Raw genomic sequence first — 21,568 nt, forward strand, 5'->3', positions numbered from 1 at the left:
CTGGGACAGCATGAGAGTGTGTGTATGATTACAGACTTTTTTCATTTTTTGGGTGGAGTATCCCTTTAAGCTCAGTTACTGGCAACAGTTATTCTTCTCATAACTCACCTTATGACACTTCACAGCCTCTCTCAGCTCCTGAATCTATTTCTCTATCTCCTGGATTTGCTGCTTCAGTCTCTCCTTTAAGCGTTTCTGTAGGACAAAGAAATGAGAACTCATATATACATGTTTTTATGTGTACTGATGTAATTTTGTGGTGTAATGTCATGGTGCATAGTCCATATATATAAAGTTTCATGATTTAAAAAATAAAATATAAAATACATATTTTTTTAACTACAATTAAAAAAAAATTAAAAAGAATTTAAAAGCAGCAATGGAATATAATATATATATATATATATATATATATATATTGTTTTTTTTGTTTTTTTGTTTTTAATTATTTTAATATGAAAAATGAAATTTAGGGGTTCGGGTTCGGATCAGCCACATCCCAACTAAACTACCCAATAAATGATGATTTTGTAGGTAGCCTATATATTAAGCTTACTGATATTTTAAATATTATATAGGCTATTATATGCTTAACCAAATATAAATATATAAATGGGCAGGATGAGCGAATGTGAAAGCTACTCAAATCGTACTGTACAGTATGTCTAACCAGCTCTGCAGTCAAGCGCCCTTAGCGCCACCCGACCTTCCGCCCGCATGCAAGTGCGTCTCCTTTAGTTAAGTGGTTGGAGTGGCTACTATCTTTTTTTCTCAACATCGAAAAGTTTTATATTCGCAGCAGCACCCATTCAACGAAATGCAGTTCGCGACTTTCCCAGATTATCGGACTGTGTTATTTAAGGAGAGACAGCAGATGGACTGACCTACTCGATGCCTCTATCTGGAGCCGTGCTGTAGATATAGATGGCTTGTCTTCTGACTAACACAAGATGAGCAGAGATGGACCTCAGTGGACAGGACAACATGAGACATTTATGAAAAGTTTCCCCGAAGAAGCCCTTCTCGCTCGGATCAATAACAATGTCTGTGAATGTCTCGCGCTTGAACAGCACACTTCAGCCCGATCTCTTTAACGTTACCTACAATGTTCCTGTTCTCATATTTGGGGTTTTGCTAATTATTGTGATCATTTGTGGAAATGCGCTTGTGTGCCTTAGTGTTTACAAGGAAAAAGCCTTGAAGACAACGACGAACTATTTCATAGTTAGTTTGGCTGTGGCAGATCTGCTGTTGGCAGTTTTGGTTTTACCCCTGTTTGTCTATGCAGAGGTAAGTGACGTGTTCAAGCGCAAATACTGTATGTTTGAGACACATAATGAGAAGATGTTAATTCGTTTTAAGTTCCCAAATATATTATTATAAACAAAAATGTGCATTTTTATAAGGCATAGCCTATACTGTATCTCAAAATACTGTTGGTCATTGTATCACTATGAATGAGCACTGAGACATAGACTAGCCATAGTGTGACTGACAAATTTAAGATATGATTACGGTTGCATTCTAATTTATAATAAATGACAAATATAACTTATTCATTATGTGTTTATAGTGTATGTATGTGTGTATAGATATATTATTTCCAAAGAGTTAGCCTACTACTGTTCAAAGGCTCATAGATAACTCCCTCTTTGAATCTCTTTCTCAAGCTTTTTAGGTTTTAGGCCACTTATCTTGTTATCCTCAAGTTGTAGGCTCAGTAGGTTAGTTTGAGTCATTTAGAGAATCAAGGGCAGTCTGAATCTGTATCCAAAAAAGTTTGCTACCTGTTTGAAATGAATAGAATAGGCTCTTCAATGTGAGGAAGTGTGCAGTTTCTTCTAAATACTAATTAAAACTCATTTTGACACAATAAATCTGTCTTTCCAGTTTCAAGGTGGTGTCTGGTCCTTGGATGTGACTCTTTGCGATGGACTCATGACCATGGATGTAATGCTCTGTACAGCATCAATATTCAACCTTTGTGCAATCAGTGTGGACAGGTACGCTCTTTCATTTCAGTCAAATATCCCTGACTTTTTGTATAGCATTACTTTTCCTGAGGAAAGAGAAAAGTTGCTTTGGGAGCCTTGAGGCATTTTCTCGAGAGAGAATGCAGACTGCATAATCAGTTTTTAGCATATTATTTTGACATAATCGGGGTTGCTGAAACAGGTCATGCTGGTTTTGTAGTTCATTCTTATTGTGCAAAAGACTATATTCCAGCACATCAGTGTTTCCAACTGGGCAGAGTGCTCTTTAAGTATCTATATTAAAGAAAGTCTAGATGAGCAAAATTCTGTAAATAAGTGGTCTTATAGCAGATAGGAAAATAACAATGCTAAATGCAAATAATAATAAAATGTATTAGAATAAATAAGCTTAACATCATCTGTTGTTGATGTGAAAGGCAATGTGTCCAGTGTTGGCACAAATTCATTGTTCACTTAAAAGCCAGCCAAATTATGCAGATGTTAAACATGGAGCGGCTGTGTGACATGGCCTCATCATCAAAGTCCATGAATAAAGCTATGCAAAATGTGAAAGAAAATATGACCCAGACTAATTTAAATATGGGTTCTGTTACAACATGAATATATGGTTTCTGGTAACCACAATGTATTTTGTGCAGTGAATTATTGACTATTAAGCACATGACCCCGAACACTCCCATCTATAAAACAATGTAAAAATAAATTCTGCATTTCATGTTAATAATTTTGCATACTGTTGGGCCAATGTAAACATTAATAAGTTACCAGTCCAGGACACACTTGTTTACTCATCTGGGTCCTAAAGCAAAATTGCTTTGCTGTGATCATAGTGCTTAGAAAGTTTTATTTCTGTTTGTCCTGATGGTAACTTTCAATATGCATCCTGTTAACAGGTTTATAGCAGTGTCCATACCACTTAACTACAACAGAAAGCATGTCGACTATCGGCAGATTCTATTACTTTCTGCCACGTGGCTGTTCGCGTTGGCTGTGGCGTCTCCTGTCATCTTTGGAATAAACAATGTTCCACAAAGAGACCCCAGAGAATGCAAACTTGAAGACAACAATTATGTAGTATATTCGTCTGTCTGTTCCTTTTTCATCCCGTGTCCCATCATGCTCCTACTGTACTTTGGGATGTTCCATGGCTTGCGGAAGTGGGAAGAATTACGAAAAGCCAAACTGAGAAACAGTATCCAGGCCTGCCGCAGTTTGCAGCATGCTGCAGTGGCTGCCGCTCTCCCGCCTTTGGGGGCTCTGCCTGCGTCTCTGCCCCGGGTCATTGAGAGGGACTTGGCCCAGTCCAGTCTTGAGGAGCTAGATGACTTCACACAGGCCGTCTGCCCCTTCCCACCTGAGTATAAAAACAGCCCCATTCAGACTGTGCCCTACCCTGACATTCAATATAGCCAGCCAGCTCAGAGAAGGAAGAGGGATAAGATCAATGGAAGGGAGAGAAAAGCCATGAGGGTTTTACCTGTTGTTGTGGGTAAGTGTTGAAATAACTGTAAATTTCTTAAAGTGTTGGCTGCATACAGTATGTGCTGGTGAATTGTTTTTTGTCTGTTTCAGTCTTGTTAGAGTTGACGGTACTTAATAACTCTTTGATGTGACTTCAAAAAGCAGAATGAAAGACGACATAAAAATATTACTTAATTAATGCTCCTGAGCTTTTATCGACAAATCAGTTCAATTATTGTGTCTATGTAGTTAAGCTTCAAAGCTTTGAATGAAATTGCCACAGAAGTTGAATTTCCCTGGAACACACAGATAAAACTAACTACAGGCAAATCCCTCTATCCAATTATGATGTCATGGTTCACCTGGTGCCTTGACCTAATTTCTAGGCCACCATTCATTAACACAATGACATACAGCAATGATTTGAAATGTGTTCTTCATTATAATTATTATTTCTATTTCTATTATTGTTGTTGTTGTTGAAAATGAGTTTTAAATGTGTTTTATCTGTCATTTTTACTTGCTTAGACGACAACTTAAAGTAATAGTTCACCCAAAAATTTATTTTTGTAATGACTTTTTTACCATCATGTTGATCCAGTTCCATAATACTTTCTTTTTTTCTGCAGAACACAAAAGAAGTTCTTTTGAGCAGTGTGTGTCCACACACAATTAGACCACTGTAGTTTCAATTTTATTGACAAAAAAAAAAAAAAATCATAATTTTTCAAAAGAAAATTTCAAACAAGTTTGGAACAACGTGTAAACAGTTTGGGTGTGTGTGTGTGTGTGTGTGTGTGTGTGTGTGTGTGTGTGTGTGTTTGTTTGGTTATATGAGTTGTATATTTTATTAAATTTAAGTTTTGAAATTAGCATCCTGTTTGTTAGTCATTAGACAAAATATCACATATCCAGACAATGTAAAACAGTTTGTCAGGTTACCTAAAATGTTCTTTATGTGGTAACACCATAAATAACTGTTTTATTCAAGTCAAAAATGTTATTTAATATAGATTAAATTACTCATTAAGGTAACGAACAGACATTTACAATTTTTATTGTGAACAGAATGTGAATCTCTAAACACTCCTTGAAAAAAAAAAATTACTTTTTATCTCCTCATGGAGATTTATAGGACCTAAAGCTAAGTAGGGAAAGGGATAATGTTTCCAAAGATGTAAACATTTTTTGCATCATAGAAACATCTTATTGAAGTTATGCAGATGATCTGAAACTTATTATAACTCCATTACTGGGTATTTATAGAAATACCATTACTATACTTGAATAATTCAGCAGTAATGAGGCCGCTGGAGGAGCACATTAATATCTATAATATACATGAGGTTGATTTATATGTGTAGCTTTGTCTCACATGTTATTCATAACATTTGATTTGACATAGTTTGGTCACTTTTGTAAGAGATTCTTATGCCAGCATTGCATAATGCGGAATTAATGGGCATGATTTTGCTAGGTTTCTGGGTTAACCAAAGCTTTCCAGAGCTCTTAAAGTCATTCATGAATATTTTGAGTCTTGAGCCTTTTTTTTTCTTTTGCTTTATCAGAACAGGAGTAGGAGTCTGCCTAGTAATGGCTCAATTTGGGATTATTATGGCATACTGTCATCTATCACAGAAAATCTTTTTGAATTCCATCAAATATGTAACAACAAACAAAAAACACATTTACAGTAATGAGCATTCTGGGAGGTTAAAAAGCAGATCCAGCTGCTGCTTTTAGTTTTGTTGAAAGCACTTGTATTCAAACCTGAGTTATTTAATCCGTACACTGATATACATTGTCCTTTCAGTAGTGTAACTACTGTTTTTTTGTGGAATTCATGTGGGTGGAATTTATGTAAAGTCTATAAACAGTTCTTCTCATGCAGTCTTTATGGGTTTTTTGGACTGGAAAGGGTCATGACACTTACTTAAACATTAATAAAACTTATCACACTAAACTCATGTAATGTTTAAGTCTTGACAGTGTGGATTTTAACCTTTATAGTGTAATGTCTTGGCTCATACACTTCAATTGTAAGTGAATAGTTAATTTTTTGAAAATTTACTCAGCCTCATGCCATCCAGGATGTAGATTCATTTGTTTCTTCATCAGTTTGTTCTTCACAGATTTGGAGAAATGTACATAATTTGCTTACCAGTGGATTCACTGCAGTGAATGGGTGCCGTCAGAATAAGAGTCTAAACAGCTGATAAAAACATCACAACAATCCAGAAGTAATCTACACTTATGAAACGAAAAGCTGCATGATTGTGATCAATGAGTCCATCATTAAGACATTTTTAACTTCAAATGATTGCTTCCAGATAAAATGTGAATCCTCTATCCATAATATTGCTTTCTGATTCAATCTCATCTGAATCAGGAGAGAAATATGCACATATCAAGCACTGTTTATAAGTGAAAACAGTCCAAAATAGTTCTAAACAAATATGTTGGTGGATTTCTATGTGAGAGGACAACAGAAGATGGACTTTTTCACTGGAGGAAGCGTTATTACAAATTATGTTCTAATGTTTTGGCCAGAAGCTACAGTTAAAACGTGTTAAAGATGTATTTGTTTCTTATAAAACAGAGCAAGTGATGTATTACTAACTTTCTTCAAAAAGTGAAATTTTTTAAATTATTTTGATAAAAAAAAAAAAACGTAATTAGCATATGTATAATATTTTATTACAAAATGCTCTGAAAATGCACCAAATTGTACCTCAATTCGATAATGTCAAATATGAGACATGATGTTTGATCTTCCTGCAGGTGTCTTCCTCTTCTGCTGGACTCCTTTTTTTGTAGTTCACACTGCACGAGCCCTGTGTGGATCCTGTCACATCTCTCCACACCTGATGAGCACAGTGACATGGCTAGGTTACGTGAACAGTGCTCTGAACCCAATTATCTACACGATCTTCAACACTGAATTCAGAAAGTTCTTCAGAAGATTTCTTCCCCGCTGCTGTTGAGATCCACCAAACAGTCCAAGACATAATTGCCATCATTTATGCTAAAGACATGTACTTGTAAACTGGACTGCAACTGCAACTGGACTCCTATCAATACTTCATTTGTTTGTGCCTACCATGTACTACATCCGTATTTTATATATGGTGGATTTTATTATTATTATTTTTTTTTTTCAGTTCAACAGAACATCCTCAATGGTGCCTAGATCATTTGTGCAGCATTTTAAAATACCCCATGCTCTGTTAAAATATGCCTCAGTCTGAGTTAAGATTAACGATGGAAAATTCATAATGCATTGCATATTTTAGATCAATGAGATGTTATTGCCTGCAGGAATATTTTCAATTAAAAGACCACAATGTGCAAACTGTGGCACTGCATATTTTGATACATTTTTTGTTGATGTTTTTTAATATTCTATAGATACTGTATAGCTTTGAGTTTAGATTTCATTCTTCTGAAAATGGAATTGCTTATTGCTATAAAGAGACATTTGTGATAAAGCTGCTAGATTCTCTAACTGAGGTTTGAAACAGGGCTTCCTTAATGTTACACTGAGTTGAAGTTGCAGTTCCTGAAAAGACCCAAGGATCAAATCTGTGTGCAGTGAAGAAAGGATCAGACACCTGGGCAGAATTCCCACTTGTCTCTTTTTTCCTTCTCTCATTGAATTATAAATAAAATGTCTGCATGATCAAGTGCAACGTCTCTCATAAGCCTGATGCTGGCATTTCTTAGAGAATTCAGAACCAAGGCCTTGGTGAACATCTATCCTTCCCCAGTATTGGTACCCTTGTTCATCAGATTCTTGCCAAAAAAAAAAAAGTTATTGAATAAATATACGTGTATACATCAATAGTTATGTATTAAGACAAAAATATATAATACGAAGACAGAAAACCTCTCAGAAATCAATGTCAAGATAAAAATGTACATAAAAAAGTACATTCAGCATTCAGCAATGCTTTACTTGTAGCAAATTTCTTAATGTGTAAATATTTGTATTCATAAAATATTAACTGAAACATAAACAGAACAGGCTTCACAGGCATCTGATGAACAATAATGGAATAATGAATCCCTGAACACTATCAAAAGTCACAGTGGGTATTGTGTGTGTCCACCAGCTGCTTTAAGAAGTGCAACTCATCTTCATGTTCTACATCAGGTTTACCAGATGTTGCTGTGAGATGTTACTCTACTCTTCCACCAAGCCACCTGCAAGTTTTCAAACACATCTGGGGTGACACATGGTTACATGTGGTTTGCCACTGCAAGGACAATCAGCTGTCCTTCCTGTTTACCTGTAGCACTGTTTTAGGCATTTTACATTGCAGAGTTTATTGCTCTGAACAAATCTGCAGTCCTCAGGATATGGCATGTTCATACAGATGATCAGGAACCCTGGGCATCTTTCTGGTGTTTTTTCAGAGTCTGTAGAAAGGTCTCTTTAACTATGACCTTTAGTACATACTTCCTGCAAACCATTTGTCTCTCAAGGAATGTTTCACAGGTGCATGTGCAATAATTGTTTATGGTTCATTGAACAAGCATGAAAAACAGCCATTAATGTTTTTTTACCCTATCCAAATAAAAAGCTTATATGTATTTTACAAATGTAATGGTTTTGCTTTTGCTAACCTAGGGAGGCGAAATTTAGTGATGAGTACTCACGTTACCGATGACGTTATGATTTTTGGATCACGTGTCACTTAAGGTGCGGTTGAGTACATCAGATAAGAGAGATATCTAACTTGTAGAACCTCTTACTGTATTATTAGCACAAGGAAGACTCAAGTGTAATAAAATACCTTTTATTAACAAAAGATAGATGAGTAATCAACAACTACTTAATGAATACCATAAATAAAAAGGAATAAAGTGCACAAGATTCATAAAACTCAAGTGATTCAGTTAGGTGTTGCTATGACAGAGTTACGTTTTCTTACAAAAAAGATAAACTGAAACTAATAAGGCGAATAACCTTATTATGCCTCAAACGAATAAAGGAAAGATTATTTTTCTTAACTGGTCAGCTATTTAACATTTAATGTAAATTAGAAAATCACATAATGATTATATGCAATAATGGCATGGTCTGTGGAAAGGTTTGGATAAGTGATATTTACATTCTCTGTGGTCGAGTGAGCAGTCCAGTGGTGGTGACTTCTTCCACTGGTTGTACAGTGGGGAAAGGAGCAGGAATCCTTTTCAATGAAGCACTGTAAGATGCTGATCTCCTGGAGCACCAAAGGGTCTTAAGATCTGGAACACGCAGATGTGGCCCTGGAGTAGGTGCAGAAGGTCTTTAGTCTGGAACACGCAGACGAATGTAACTTGAAATGAAGGTTTGCTTGCCGGAGCTTAACCCTGTTGCAAATTTCTGTATATCTTCTGCCTCTCTGGGCTAGAGACTCAGAATCTGAATGTATCTGTTACAGTCTCACCTTCACAAGCCGGAGATTCAGAACATTGCATGTATCCAATAGTGTCTCACAGGAAGGCTCATAACAAGTGTATCTGTTGCTGCTTTCCTTGTAGTGGGCCGCAGGCTCAGAATTTTGGTGTTGTTAGTATCTCCTACCACGCAGGCTGGAAACTCCGAACATTGGTGATCTGTTTCTGTCCCTCCCCTTACAGGACTGAGACTTAGAACTTTGTTGATCTGTTTCTATCTCCTACCATGCAGGACGGAGGCTCAGAATGTTGGTGATCTGACATTGTCTCTCTGGACAGGAGACTCATGACAATGAGTGTCTTTTTGAAGGGTATCTTTATCCCTTACCAACGAGGAGGAGATTGCAATTTGGTGCTTCTCCATTTCCGTGCTGTGATTGGCTGTTTCAGTGTGGGGGACATGGTGTGGCCCACCCTTCTTTCCTCCTGTGGAACTTATTTGCATAGTCCAAACACACATTTAGAAAAGTGTCACTAAAGTTTTACAGATGCATTATTCACATATCAAACCACAACCAGAACACCTTTAGCAATGTTACAAATGCATTAAGCTCAAACATAATGGAAAAAGATTGTCATAATGCATTAATTTGTCCATTAACAGTTGAGTTTGTGTAAGATGTTATTCTACAATTCGCTGTCACTGAGAATACGTATATCTCTGAATAAGTATAAAATTGGTGTGTTGTTGTTTGCATCAGGTTAGAAAACATATTCTTGAACAAAGGCCTCCTGTAGCGAATTGATGCGTTTTTGTAAGAAAAATATATTCAAAATATATCAAAATATATATTCAAAATATAATAATCACTTTAATCTAACTTGCACCAACAGTTGTACACAGAAGCAGTTCAGGGAGCATGCATATGGGATCTGCGTTGCGCATGCGCCGGTGAGTCTCGTGAAAACCAAGGTTTGTTAACAGGAGCAAAGGAAGCAAAGTTTCCTTACTTTAGCAAAGGAAAACCAGTCTCCTCGTGGCTTATATCGAAATCCTCCGACATTCTTCTTTACAAATCCTCGTTTTGTACTTATAATTTGTGATGGTTGTTTTGTTTTGATCTCTCCGCTGCATTTCCGCGTGCATCACTTCTGAGCAGAACATGCGCAAAGCTGACCTCATACGTGATCCGCCCGGAGCTGCTTCCGTTTACAACAATTAGCGCAAGCTAGATTCAAGGTGGTTATTACGTTTTGAATATGGATATTTTTTCTTTAAAAAAAAAAGCATCGATTCGCTACAGGAAGCCTTTGTTCTCCACCTGGAGCCGTGTGAGACACTTTTTTTATGCATGGGCGATTTTTATTTCACTTCTTTTGGACTGAAGCAATGCACCATCCGCTGACTGCGATGATAGAGCTTGAAAGATCAAAGACAATTTTTAATATAACTTTGACTGGATTCGTCTTAAAGAAAAAAGTTACATACACCTAGGATGCCTCGGTGGTGAGTTAAACACAGCCTAATTTTCATTTTTGGGGGCATTAACCCTTTAATTGTATAAAATACATTAGATAATAAAACATACCAAACCAAGTGGTGTCTTTACTAGTGCTGCTAGAGCGTTTCATATAACTTAACACTTTCCTGGTCCTTTTTTGTAGTTAGCAACTGGCATAAGGTAATATGTAGTAATATTTGAAGTCTGTGTCCAAAATCACCCCCTACTCACTATCCACATTACTCCACTACTATAATAACCGGGAGGCTTGTGACTGTCCCATAGACTGCCAAGTAAAATACACTGTCAAGGTCCAAACCAAGCCTCCCGGTTTTCATCCTAAATATCTTCAATCGTGTTCTGAAGACGAACAAAGCTTTTACAGGTTTGGAATAACATGGGGTTAAGTGATTAATGACAAAATTTTCATTTTGGGGTGGAGTATCCCTTTAATTATGGATGTGTTCCACTATGCTGACTTCCAGAAAATTATCAAATCTGTTTTTTATTCTCCACTAAAGGGTATGTCTATCATTTTTTTTTTTTTTTGATATGTTTGTTTGTACTTTATTTACAATAATGCCATTTTGACATTCATACATTTTCCCCACATAAGCACTTTTCAAAAGCCTGTAATGCAGATTTGATGCAGTGTATTTTATATCATATATGTAATATTCTTATAGACTAGATTTTGTTTTGGTGTGACATTACCTGTCAGGGGGGAAATGCAACACAATTATGGGAATGAAAAAAGCAATTAAGCAGTGAGCTTAAAATCCTTGCATGCTGTGTGCTTGACAATCACTCCGGGTAAAGTATTGCATGCTGTGTGCTTGACAATCACTCCGGGTAAAGTATTTAAAGTCAGGAGTCTCCAAACTTTTCCGTATGTATTTTATTTAAAGGTAGTAGGTATGGTGTGTTACATGTGTGTAACCGATTTTTGTACATGGTACGTGAAACTAGCTCAGGCGCACATCCTTTAAAATGTATAGGTGGCGCTATCGAGGCATTTTGGCAACAACCCAGGAATATTGCCTTCAGATGTGTTTCAGGCCAGGACTCTTATCAAACATGTTGCACGTTTGAGCAAGATCGGACGTTTTAAAATGCCTGAGTTAACAATGACTTTTATTCCCCATGGCGATACTCAAATTTTGTGACTTCGCCATGGACACGCCCTTTACGAAAACTCAAGACCACACAGCCATATATGTGTACTGAGATATAGAATAAATTAATCATTTCAAAAGAGGATTGTTATTAGCATGATAAGAAGAAAAAAAAGATAGATAACAGCCTAATTCGCAGGCCGCCCATAGATAACAGCCTGCTAAACAAACAGAAATTAAAAAATTTTTTGCTTCTTTAATTGTATGGTGGTTACCTAGTTTTTTAGTTTTTTTATCTTCATGCTCAACCCAGTATATTCAATTACACCTCGTCAACAAATGAAACCCAGTCCCACTTGTGAATGCTCACTTCTGAGATAGAAGTTCAGAACTCGCTTTACAAAGGGCCAACCAACAATCAGTCACAACCTGGATCTCCAGAACCCATGTCAAGATGAAATTTGGTTGCTCACCCCTCCTTGTTCACCAAAGTCTATAGAAAAAGATGGGAAAACTTCAGATACCTCTATTTTTGGGGGCTCTGAAATGAGAATAAAAAACAAAGGAAACATTAAACACAGTTAAAGTTAAATAAAGAAGCTTCAAGCTGTTTTGTCAATGTTATTAAGGTTATTAAATTGGACCAGTCTTTAAAATTAAAGTCATGAAGAACATTCTGGCAAATGAGGTATATGAAAGATGACAGATAATCGTGCAAGAAGTGCATAAAAAAATTATTTCTCCATAACTCTTGTAGAATACAAAATTTTATGGATGTTCTGCTGAGTACAGCAGACTAATCTACATGCATCTACTCATATGATTTATATATGTAAGAACAGAGACTGATTAAAACTTACCTTGTCTCCGCCAACATTCATTAAGGCTTCTAATTCCTGCTTCCATCCAAGGAGCTCCACCAGCTTTTTTACCCCACTAACTACGTCACCCAGCTCAGCCACGTCATTGAGACGTTGGGACCCCCAAGCAAACGGCCCCACAAGATCTCGATTTATCAAAAGCCGTGACACTGAACCACGCACAGCACCAGCCAAGCTGGCAAAGGGCTCCACCTAACAATTCAGAAAATAGGCCTTTTTAAAAGCAGTCACCAAATAACCCAACACTGACATCTGCTGGGGATGTAGTTCCATAACACAAGGCCTATTTTTGCAAATATACATATTATATACAGGTATTTGGTGTAAATCTGACACAACCATTTCAAATTAATATTTTCTAATTATTTTACATTTTTTAATTTTTGGCCAATTGCAGCACTTAAATATATATAATGTATTTAAAACCTAGATATTAATAGTTTAACTAGTATATTTGTTGATTATTTCTTTGATTAATCGTATGGAAAATCAAACAATTATTAATTATTACATATTACTAATTTTAATTAAAAAAAAAAACTTTACATTTTAATTTAATATATATAAAAAATACTGTTGTCCTTCAAACAATGTAGTGAATGTATTTATGCTATACATTGTGCAAAAAGGGTTAAAATAAAAACATTACATTAAAAAAAACAACAACAACTGATTGCTTACCATTTGAAGTTAAAATCACTAAATTAAATATACTTAAATTAAATAATAAACAAAAACAAAGACTAAATGTAAAACTGGTACAAGGAACACACACATTCACTCTTCTGAAAATAGTAATTGTATTGCATTTATACTCCATTATAATAATTACCGTTATGGCTCTCATCTGAAAAATACAACAACTTGTCACATTTTAAACCTACATTTGTCCAAAAATAAATATTTTAGCACAATGTATACTTATGTTAGAATTACACTCTTATTCTGTTTGACACACATGCACTGGCGCTCGTTCTGTGAAATTTAACAGAGACTCACTTGCTGTCACAAGCCTAATACCTACATAAAAGGATACAACCTAAGTTAAGTGCTAGGAAAAACATGTCTCAAATGCAGCACACATAGGTCTATCTGTCAAAGAACCTGACGGGGCAAGCCGTGTTAAACTATGTGCTTTTGTTTAGGACAACTTGGGTCGTGCACTTTTCCCACAGCAGTTCACTCTCTGTCCTCCGCTATTTTCCAGATGCATTTTGTCTATAGAAATGTGTTATTATTAAGTACTGTAAAGTTATTTGATTGGAGGATGTTTTTAGAGCACAGAACGTAGACGCAATAATCTAATTTGTTACTGATTATTGGCAATTAGCAATTAGTTAGTGTTAACTCCCCAAAGAAGAGTACAGGCCAACCAGACTTGGCCATACTGTACAATACAGCAACTAATGGGTTTAAATGTATTATATGGGCTTGGTCTCACACTTCATTTGTTCAGTGGGTACAAATCCAGAGCTAAGCTTTACAAAAAGCTCATTAACAGATCCAGCAGCTTTTCCTCACCTCTAGAGATGTTCCCATGACAATGAGCAAGTCTGCTATCGGGAAGTCTGTAAGGTAGCTGAAAAATTGCTGAGGGAGCTCTTCACCAAAGAATACAATGTCAGGCTTGATGATTCCTTTACAAGTAGGGCATTTGGGTATTTTTCCTTCCATGATATCATTCTGTTGGGAGACAGCCATTAGTCAGGAGCACAACTCATTATTTCAACCATACCATAATCAAATCATAGCAAATTAATATTTTGTCAGAATCAGGTTGTGACATGCTTGTTTATAGTTGGTCAGTTATGGGTTTATTTGAAAAGTGCTGTTCCAGGGGTTAAAAATTCAATATCATAGTTCAATGACACATACAGTACTTACCCGGAGTTCCTCTCCCTTGTAATCCCTTCGGCAAACTGTGCATGTGGCAGTGGCAAATGTTCCATGTGCCTCCACCAACATCTTTGGGGGAATGCCAGCCACTAAATTCAATAAAAGGTCAATTACATGTCTAAGTGATTTACACAAACTTTGATTCTGCTGAACTTTTTGATAATAATAAATAACAGATTTAATTAAAATAGCCTAATTATTATATGAATCTGGGGCCGGTTGCACCAGCTCTGCACATGTTGCAACCAGTTTTCATTAAAAGAGGTAAAAGGTTACACCTCTTGTACTACTGAATATTTTTGCCTTGTGCAAATAAATTAATTTATTATTGGCTTTTTAACACAAACCTGACCTAAACAGCATGCCTCTGCTTGCATTTGTCCATGTTGTGCATGTCAAATAAAATAAAATCATAATAAATAAATGTCAATCCTTATGTTTACTTTTGTATCAGTATTTATTTATTGATCCTTATTCATTTCAAATGCAGTTTCTGAATGTTATTAACATATACAAAATCCCTATTTTTTATTAATGATTAAGTGGTATCATTAGTTACGTGAGGCAAAAGAACTTCACTCACTTCGCTCGAGTCCATCAATGTTTTGCGTGTACATCCTGAGCAGTTGTCCCTTATCATGAAGCAGGCGAATGAAGTAGTGTGTCAGATTGGGTTGGTAATTACCAGGATAAAGCTCTTTGGCAAGAGCAAAAAAAGGGTTTGGATTGTGATGAAAGTAATTTATTTCAAATATGGCCTCAGCATAGGGCAGATTGTACTGTTGAAGGTTGTCATAAAGTCCACTGCCAGGTGTTCTATGGGAGAAATAAGATTTGAGACAAGTTGCGACCATCTCAGAAGCGGTTTAGGAGACAACCGCCCTTATGAGTCCTACTTTACCTGAAGTCTGGGATTCCACTAGGTGTGCTGATACCTGCCCCTGCCATCACCACAATTCTTTTGAACTTGTGTTCTCTGATATTTTCTGCAATGTCACCCAGAGTCTGTTGATTAACATTGCCACGGCCTCCTCCGAACAGCCCTCTTACGCCACCACATCTTATAAAGGCAGCTCTATCAGGTCAAAATGTTTGATCAAAGTTCAATTCACTTAGAAATTTCTGGGATTCAATTGGATCATAACTGGGAAAAACTAAAAGAAAAAAAAAGAAAAAAATACTTACGGACTATAAAGGAATTGTGAAAGAAATACACCACCCTTCAGTGCATGAGGGATAGGTGACAATATCATTTGATGGGCAAGGTTTGTCCTTGACAGATCTGAGGAAAAGCATCATTGTTTGTAAGATTCTCTCCTACCAAGGGTCAAAACGAAATAATAGCATTACAACTAATCACACAAAAATAAGCTACTTTGCACAAATCAAAAATATAGCATGCATTTTAGAACGCTTTGCTTCTCTACTAAATGCACACTGCTTTAAGGATGTTTAGATATTTTAACTCGAATACATAAAGACAAATAATATTTTTTTTTAGCACAGAAACAGTAATTCATCATAGTATATATTATAAGTGTGCAGAACACCACGATTGTGAGTAACGACACTGGCATTTGTAACATGAATGTGCAGCAGAAACTTAATGACAAGAAGATACTTTGAGTAGTAGACAGTCCTCTTTTCCATAAGGATTTCTCTGTAAAACAACGTCTGCACACATTTACACCCGTTTTTAAGTATAGCATAATGCACTCTGGCTATAGCTCCTACTTTGTCAAAAATCATACATTATCTCGGCGAATTTGCAGAAGTAAACAAAAACGTGCAGGAACTGCCCGAGTCAGACTGGTGACGCACTAATTACCGTAACAGACATATCGAGTTAACATCCAAACCCACAATGTCAATTTATTCTAATGTATGCATGCATTAAAGTATATTGTACCGATAAAACATGACTATATTATAGTAATTAAAGGCTTTTAAATAAGATTTATGTTGAACTGATTGTACTTCAAGGTTTATAATGCGTAATTATTATAGTACTTACGATTGGATTCTTATGAAAGCTTTTTTCATTCTTGTTGATGGATTGCATACTTACAAAATATATACAAATAAATATTTAAATATGGTCAATAGTCAAAAATATACATTAAATGTATTTAATTTCTAATTTCCTTCGATGTGTGAAGTGTGCATGCAGATATATTCGTAGGCTAGTGTGGTAGGTAGGTCATGAACTGAGTTATATATAGATCTGCGGTAACCTACATCGTGACTTTCAAGCAGAATCTTGCATACTCTTCCATCAGTAGATTCGATATAGTTAAACATTTGTATTTCACCAGAACATACCCAATTTGGCACTTTAACTATTTCTTATGCATTGTATGAGTTTGTCTATAAGCCGAATAAAAGCCGGACTTTAATTTTGCTTTCTTGACCGATCGTGGTGTGACGTCACTAGAGATGCGCCGCGGACTGTTCATCAAACCGAGGAAGTTAGTGGGGTGAGTATTTTTCAGTGGTTTTTAGGTGCATGAATCGATAGAAAACATTACACTTGGTTTAACCTCTTAAGACCCTGCGGCCTCATATGAGGACATTATATATATTTTTTAATTTCTCTGAGACTGTACATGCCACAGTTTTAAGTCTGGATGTCCTGTACAGAGCACATTCAGGATTGGATGTTTCACCATGACCACTCCCTCTCCTTGGTCATCATGAAATGTCTGAAATTAATTTAGTGACACTCTTATGGAAATATGATAATATTTTGTAATTATCGTTTAAATCTGATAGGGAAATGAATTGTATAATTTCAGTATTCTATGAAATATTATATATTATTATGAAAATCCAGTTAATTATTACTCCCATTATTACACTTATTTTTTCATCACTAGTTGTTACTAAAATTATTTAATTTGTTTATTAGATTTAGTTTATAGATACATTGTATATAATGTGATAACCTGTTCATGGTCATTTTACACACATTTAGCAGGAAGAAAAATGTAATCATTCTGTTATAACATAGTTGAGAATCATCTTTATACAAAGTTTGGTAAAAAAAAAAAAAATATATTGAAAAATATTGATGTATTGGTGTTTTTTGGTTTTTATTGTTTTTGCCTATGCATGTTCATTCATGTCTTTTTATTTTATTTTTTTAAAGAAATTGAGTCCCAATGTTCTCTACCGAGGACATAGCATAACTTATGATTGAAATATCTTTGTTTTTTTTTGTTTTGTTTTTTGTTTTTTTACATTATGTTTAATGCTCTAAACAATGTAAAGACTGGGGAAAAAAAACTAATTTTTTCCTAAAATAATTTTCTCTGATCTTAAGAGGTTAAAGTTTTTACAAATGGGCTCCAGCAACATAGCAATAGTACTGATACCGTTTTGTGTTAGAAATGTTAAATGCGTGGAAGTAATAGTGTATTGCATTATGTGCAGGTGTAGTTCTAATATTTGTTTCTTTTTTAAATAGCTCAAACATTAATATTGTAGTCTAGGACATTCACACATGAGGGAAAAAGATATTTACTTTGCATTGCATTTTCAAATCATTTTAATGTGTTGGATGTCTTTATTCCAGGTGTTTTTGAATTTTCACATATCTCATTTTCCATAGAATGGTATTTTTAACCACAGACTGTGAAGCTCGGGGAAAAAAATGTATGTACTATATAGTGTTCCTGTGGCTCAGTTGTAGAGCATTGCGTTAGCAGCGCAAGAGGTTGTGGGTTTGATTCCCAGGGAACACATGTTAGGTAAAAAAATGTATAGCCTGAATGCACTGTAAGTCGCTTTGGATAAAAGCATCTGCTAAATGCATAAATGTAAATGTAAAAGCATCCATATGAATTTGCTTCTTATTTTAAGAAAGCCCAATTTTTGTCACACATGAGAGAACCTATGACTTGGTGCATAAGTGGCATGGATTACTTTTAACCTTTTAGGCCCTGTTTCCACCTGGTATTAAAATGCATTTTTGGTGATCCAATCACAAGTGGCCTCCTACTGAGTCTGTGTCTCTCCTTAACCAGTGCTTCTGAGGTTTCTAGGCTAGAGTCTTCCTCAGCATTAAATGCTAAAATGAAATCATCTATTAAGTACGGAAGTCCTAAGAGGCCAACGATTATTTTTTCTTGCTTGTTTTGATGTGATAACGGCTTAATTATCTTGTGATCTCAACATAAGTTATTTTCTTGTGATTACAACATAACAAAAGTTGTTTTCTCGTGATTACGACTTGATTATCTTGTGATCTCAACATAACGAAAGTTGTTTTCTCGAAATCACAACTTAATTTTCATGTGATCTTGAAAATTTGAACTATATTACAAAACCTTTACCATGTCACTACAGGTGTTCCGCAAGCAGGTTAGCTAATCGAGTCAGAAATTCTGGGCTGGGAATGGTTGAAGAGAGTGAAGATGTCAGTTAGGCCGAATCATGCAAGCTGAATGATGAAGAGGCTGAAGAACAAAGAGGTACTGTCTATTTATGATTATTCAGTAATCACTTTCAGGCAGTTTATCAGTTTTGTCCTTTAATTTAAAGTTTGTTCCTCTTCAATTTACTTTTAATGTATTACTATGTTTATTTTAGACCTGATGAAATTGTAAAAGGAATGTCAAGCACAGAATGAAAAGGAGGAGAATCAGGAAGCTTCCAATTCCATAACTGGAGAAAACTCATTTAGTGGTTCACAAATTAAGGAGGGTTTCTCTTAAGAAAGCACAGAAGCCAAAAATGCTTTTTCATGCCACCATTGTGGAAAGACTTTTGCACAAAAAGGACACCTGAAGTATCACATAAGAATTCCTACTGGTGAAAGACCTTACAAGTGCCCTCAAAAAAATGTACACACCGTAAGGAACATTTAGGAACTCACACTGGTGAAAAGCCTTTCACATGCCCACAAGGTGAAAAAGAGTTTCATACGGAAAGGAAACCTTAATATTCACATGAAAAATCACCAGAGAGAGGCCTTACACATGCCCTCAGTGTGGGAAGAGATACACATCTAAAGGACACCTTAAGAACACATAGGAACTCACACTGGTGAGAGGCCTTTTGCATGTTCTCAATGTGGAAAGTTTTTTACATGTACAGGAAGCCTCAAATTTCACCTGCAGTTTCACTCTGGAGAAAGGCCAATTGGCTGTGACGAGTGTGGTGTAACTGCTGAAAAGACACCTGAGGATGCATTTAAACAAGCAGCCTTATTTGTGCTCTGTTTGTGGGAAGAGTTTTCTATTTCTTGACTATTTTAAACAGCACCAGAAAATACATATCAGTGTGAAGTCTCATGTGTGCTTTGAGTGTGGAAATTCCTTCATGAGAGCCAGAGACTTGGAGCGGCATGAAAGAATCCAAACTGGAGAAAAACCCCTGCTCACAGTGTGGAAAGTGTTTCACTGAGTCTAGGAACCTGGTAAAACATGAAAGAGTGCACACTGGAGAAAAGCCGTACCACTGCCTTTCATGTGGGAGGAGTTTTAGACAATCATGTAGTCTACTGACTCATGTAGAAAAGCACTGTCCACAAGTGGTTACAGTGTCCAACCTTCAGGCTTCGGTTCCAAGCAATTTGTGTGAAATTTAGATCAACTTGATGATGGAATATGTCCAACAGAAGTAGGAATAAGGTCTGTTCGCACCAAGACAGATGTTCAGTGCAATAAACATTTCAATTTGAATGCACTTAATGCATCTGTTTAGACCAATGTGAACATTAGCATGCAGTCCATGCAACAATTTTTAATGACAGGTGTTGTAGTCTGTTTTCCATTGCGCTGTGAAGAAAACCAGCCAACCATTAAGAACTGCACTTTTGGTCACATGCCCAGAGCCACTGTTGTTACATGAAACCACTAATTGGTAATTTTGCTAATTGATGGTAAATAGCAGAGAAAGAATGCGGAACTAGTTCTATTATCTCTGTACACTTTTATTTGGTTTTGTTTGATAAAACTATAGTGCATACAAACGAGTGAAATAATGCTTCAAAACTGTATATACTATTGGACCTTTGTTTTCCATGTCAAGTTTCATGTTCCAATTGTGCACCAGGGAAATCTGTATTTTTGCTTCTCTATTAGCATTAGTTTCAGTTCAATGTACATAATTGTCCAAATAAAAGACAATTCATGAAATGTGTAATAGGCTGTGTTTTTATTATTATTATTTTATTACTTTTTCAGTTTCTGTGTCTGTGATGTATATGATTATTGAGAGAATTGTGATGAATATTTGATCATTTTTCCCAACCCTCATTAGTGGCCTTAAAATCACTAAAATACTGAGGGCAGAGAACACATGAAGAGTTTCAATATTGTATTAACATTGTATTCAGCAGGGTTGAGGTAACCATGTAGTGATACTCTTGATGGCAGCATCAAAAGCTGTGCCTAGGTAGCCTGATAAGAAACCTGCAATACATTATTGCTTTGCAACTGGAACTTGTAAGTCCCCTTCTACAACACCAGATGGAGCAACTGCAGATTTTAATTGTGTCTTTGCTTAAAGGGATAGTTCACCAAAAAAAAAAAAAAGAAAGAAAGAAAAAAGAAAATTATGTAATCATTTATTCACTCTCGAATCCTTCATATAACATCACATTGTTATTTGTCCATTTTTCACAAGTTATAGAGGTTTGGAACAACATAAGGGTGAATACATGATGACAACTGAGCAAGGCACCGAACCCCCAACTGCTCCCCGGGAGCCGCAGCAATGTGGCTGCCCACTCCTCTGGGTGTGTGTCCATGCTGTGTGTGTGTGTGTGTGCACTTAGATGGGTTAAATGCAGAGCACAAATTCCGAGTATGGGTCACCATACTTGGCCACATGTCAATTCACTTCACTTTAATTGTCATTTTTGGGTCAACTATCCATTTGAAGTCATTTTTGGATTTGTTTGGCTTGACTTTTTTCTTTTTAATATATAAGCGTTGCCAATTTATTAAATTTGGCTTTGAATTACAGTTTCCATTTGAATAAAAAAAAAAATGCATATGGATTACAAACCAGAATAAACCAAGACTGACTTTAAATGATTTATGTACAGGTTTTAGCTGGATGGTCAGTATTTCCATTAACCTAGGAAAATTAGTGCTTTTACTTGCTGTTTTAATAATGAGGTATTCATATTTCATATTGTTTTTATTATTCAACATCCTCTTTACAGTAACCAGCTTACAACTTTTTTTTCTATAAATGACATTAGTGTTTACAGAATTTTTTAACAATCAAACATGTGTTTCCTTTACATTTGATTTATTACACCTAAATAATCCTGAATTTCAGTTTTTGTAAGTGCTCATACCAGTAAAAGGATGCAAATGCACAGA

At 35.8% G+C, this 21,568-nt stretch overlaps 2 protein-coding genes and 1 long non-coding RNA gene across 14 annotated transcripts; 2 read left to right on the forward strand and 1 right to left on the reverse strand.

Moving 5' to 3' along the window:
- The first annotated feature begins 571 nt into the window (after window positions 1-571).
- On the forward strand, window positions 572-6,828 carry LOC109094269 (D(4) dopamine receptor-like). Of its 2 annotated transcripts, none has more exons than XM_019107977.2 (4): window positions 572-1,290; window positions 1,891-2,003; window positions 2,888-3,483; window positions 6,237-6,828. In XM_019107977.2, the coding sequence occupies exons 1-4, from the start codon at window positions 1,042-1,044 to the stop codon at window positions 6,437-6,439; spliced, it is 1,161 nt and encodes a 386-aa protein (XP_018963522.1). In that variant the 5' UTR covers window positions 572-1,041; the 3' UTR covers window positions 6,440-6,828. The 2 variants fall into 2 exon arrangements, with proteins under 2 accessions (XP_018963522.1, XP_042616797.1); XM_042760863.1 differs by lacking the exon at window positions 6,237-6,828 and adding an exon at window positions 3,567-4,117.
- Window positions 6,829-11,742: 4,914 nt separating this feature from the next.
- LOC109094276 (NAD-dependent protein deacetylase sirtuin-3, mitochondrial-like) lies at window positions 11,743-16,608 on the reverse strand. Of its 11 annotated transcripts, none has more exons than XM_042760872.1 (9): window positions 16,470-16,608; window positions 15,417-15,513; window positions 15,133-15,306; window positions 14,815-15,047; window positions 14,597-14,608; window positions 14,220-14,320; window positions 13,857-14,018; window positions 12,315-12,527; window positions 11,743-11,947 (listed from the first exon to the last, which is right to left on the reverse strand). In XM_042760872.1, the coding sequence occupies exons 2-9, from the start codon at window positions 15,482-15,484 to the stop codon at window positions 11,924-11,926; spliced, it is 987 nt and encodes a 328-aa protein (XP_042616806.1). In that variant the 5' UTR covers window positions 15,485-15,513; window positions 16,470-16,608; the 3' UTR covers window positions 11,743-11,923. The 11 variants fall into 11 exon arrangements, with proteins under 11 accessions (XP_042616806.1, XP_042616805.1, XP_042616808.1 ...); XM_042760871.1 differs by having other exon boundaries at window positions 15,417-15,548; window positions 16,470-16,489; XM_042760874.1 differs by lacking the exon at window positions 16,470-16,608 and adding an exon at window positions 16,246-16,264.
- On the forward strand, window positions 16,603-20,375 carry LOC109078279. The gene is made up of 3 exons (XR_006160498.1): window positions 16,603-16,708; window positions 18,579-18,703; window positions 18,822-20,375. It is a non-coding gene; the product is annotated as an uncharacterized LOC109078279 (long non-coding RNA).
- Window positions 20,376-21,568: the final 1,193 nt, after the last annotated feature.

Source organism: Cyprinus carpio, chromosome A7 (assembly GCF_018340385.1).
Source record: "Cyprinus carpio isolate SPL01 chromosome A7, ASM1834038v1, whole genome shotgun sequence".
Lineage (NCBI taxonomy): Eukaryota > Metazoa > Chordata > Actinopteri > Cypriniformes > Cyprinidae > Cyprinus > Cyprinus carpio.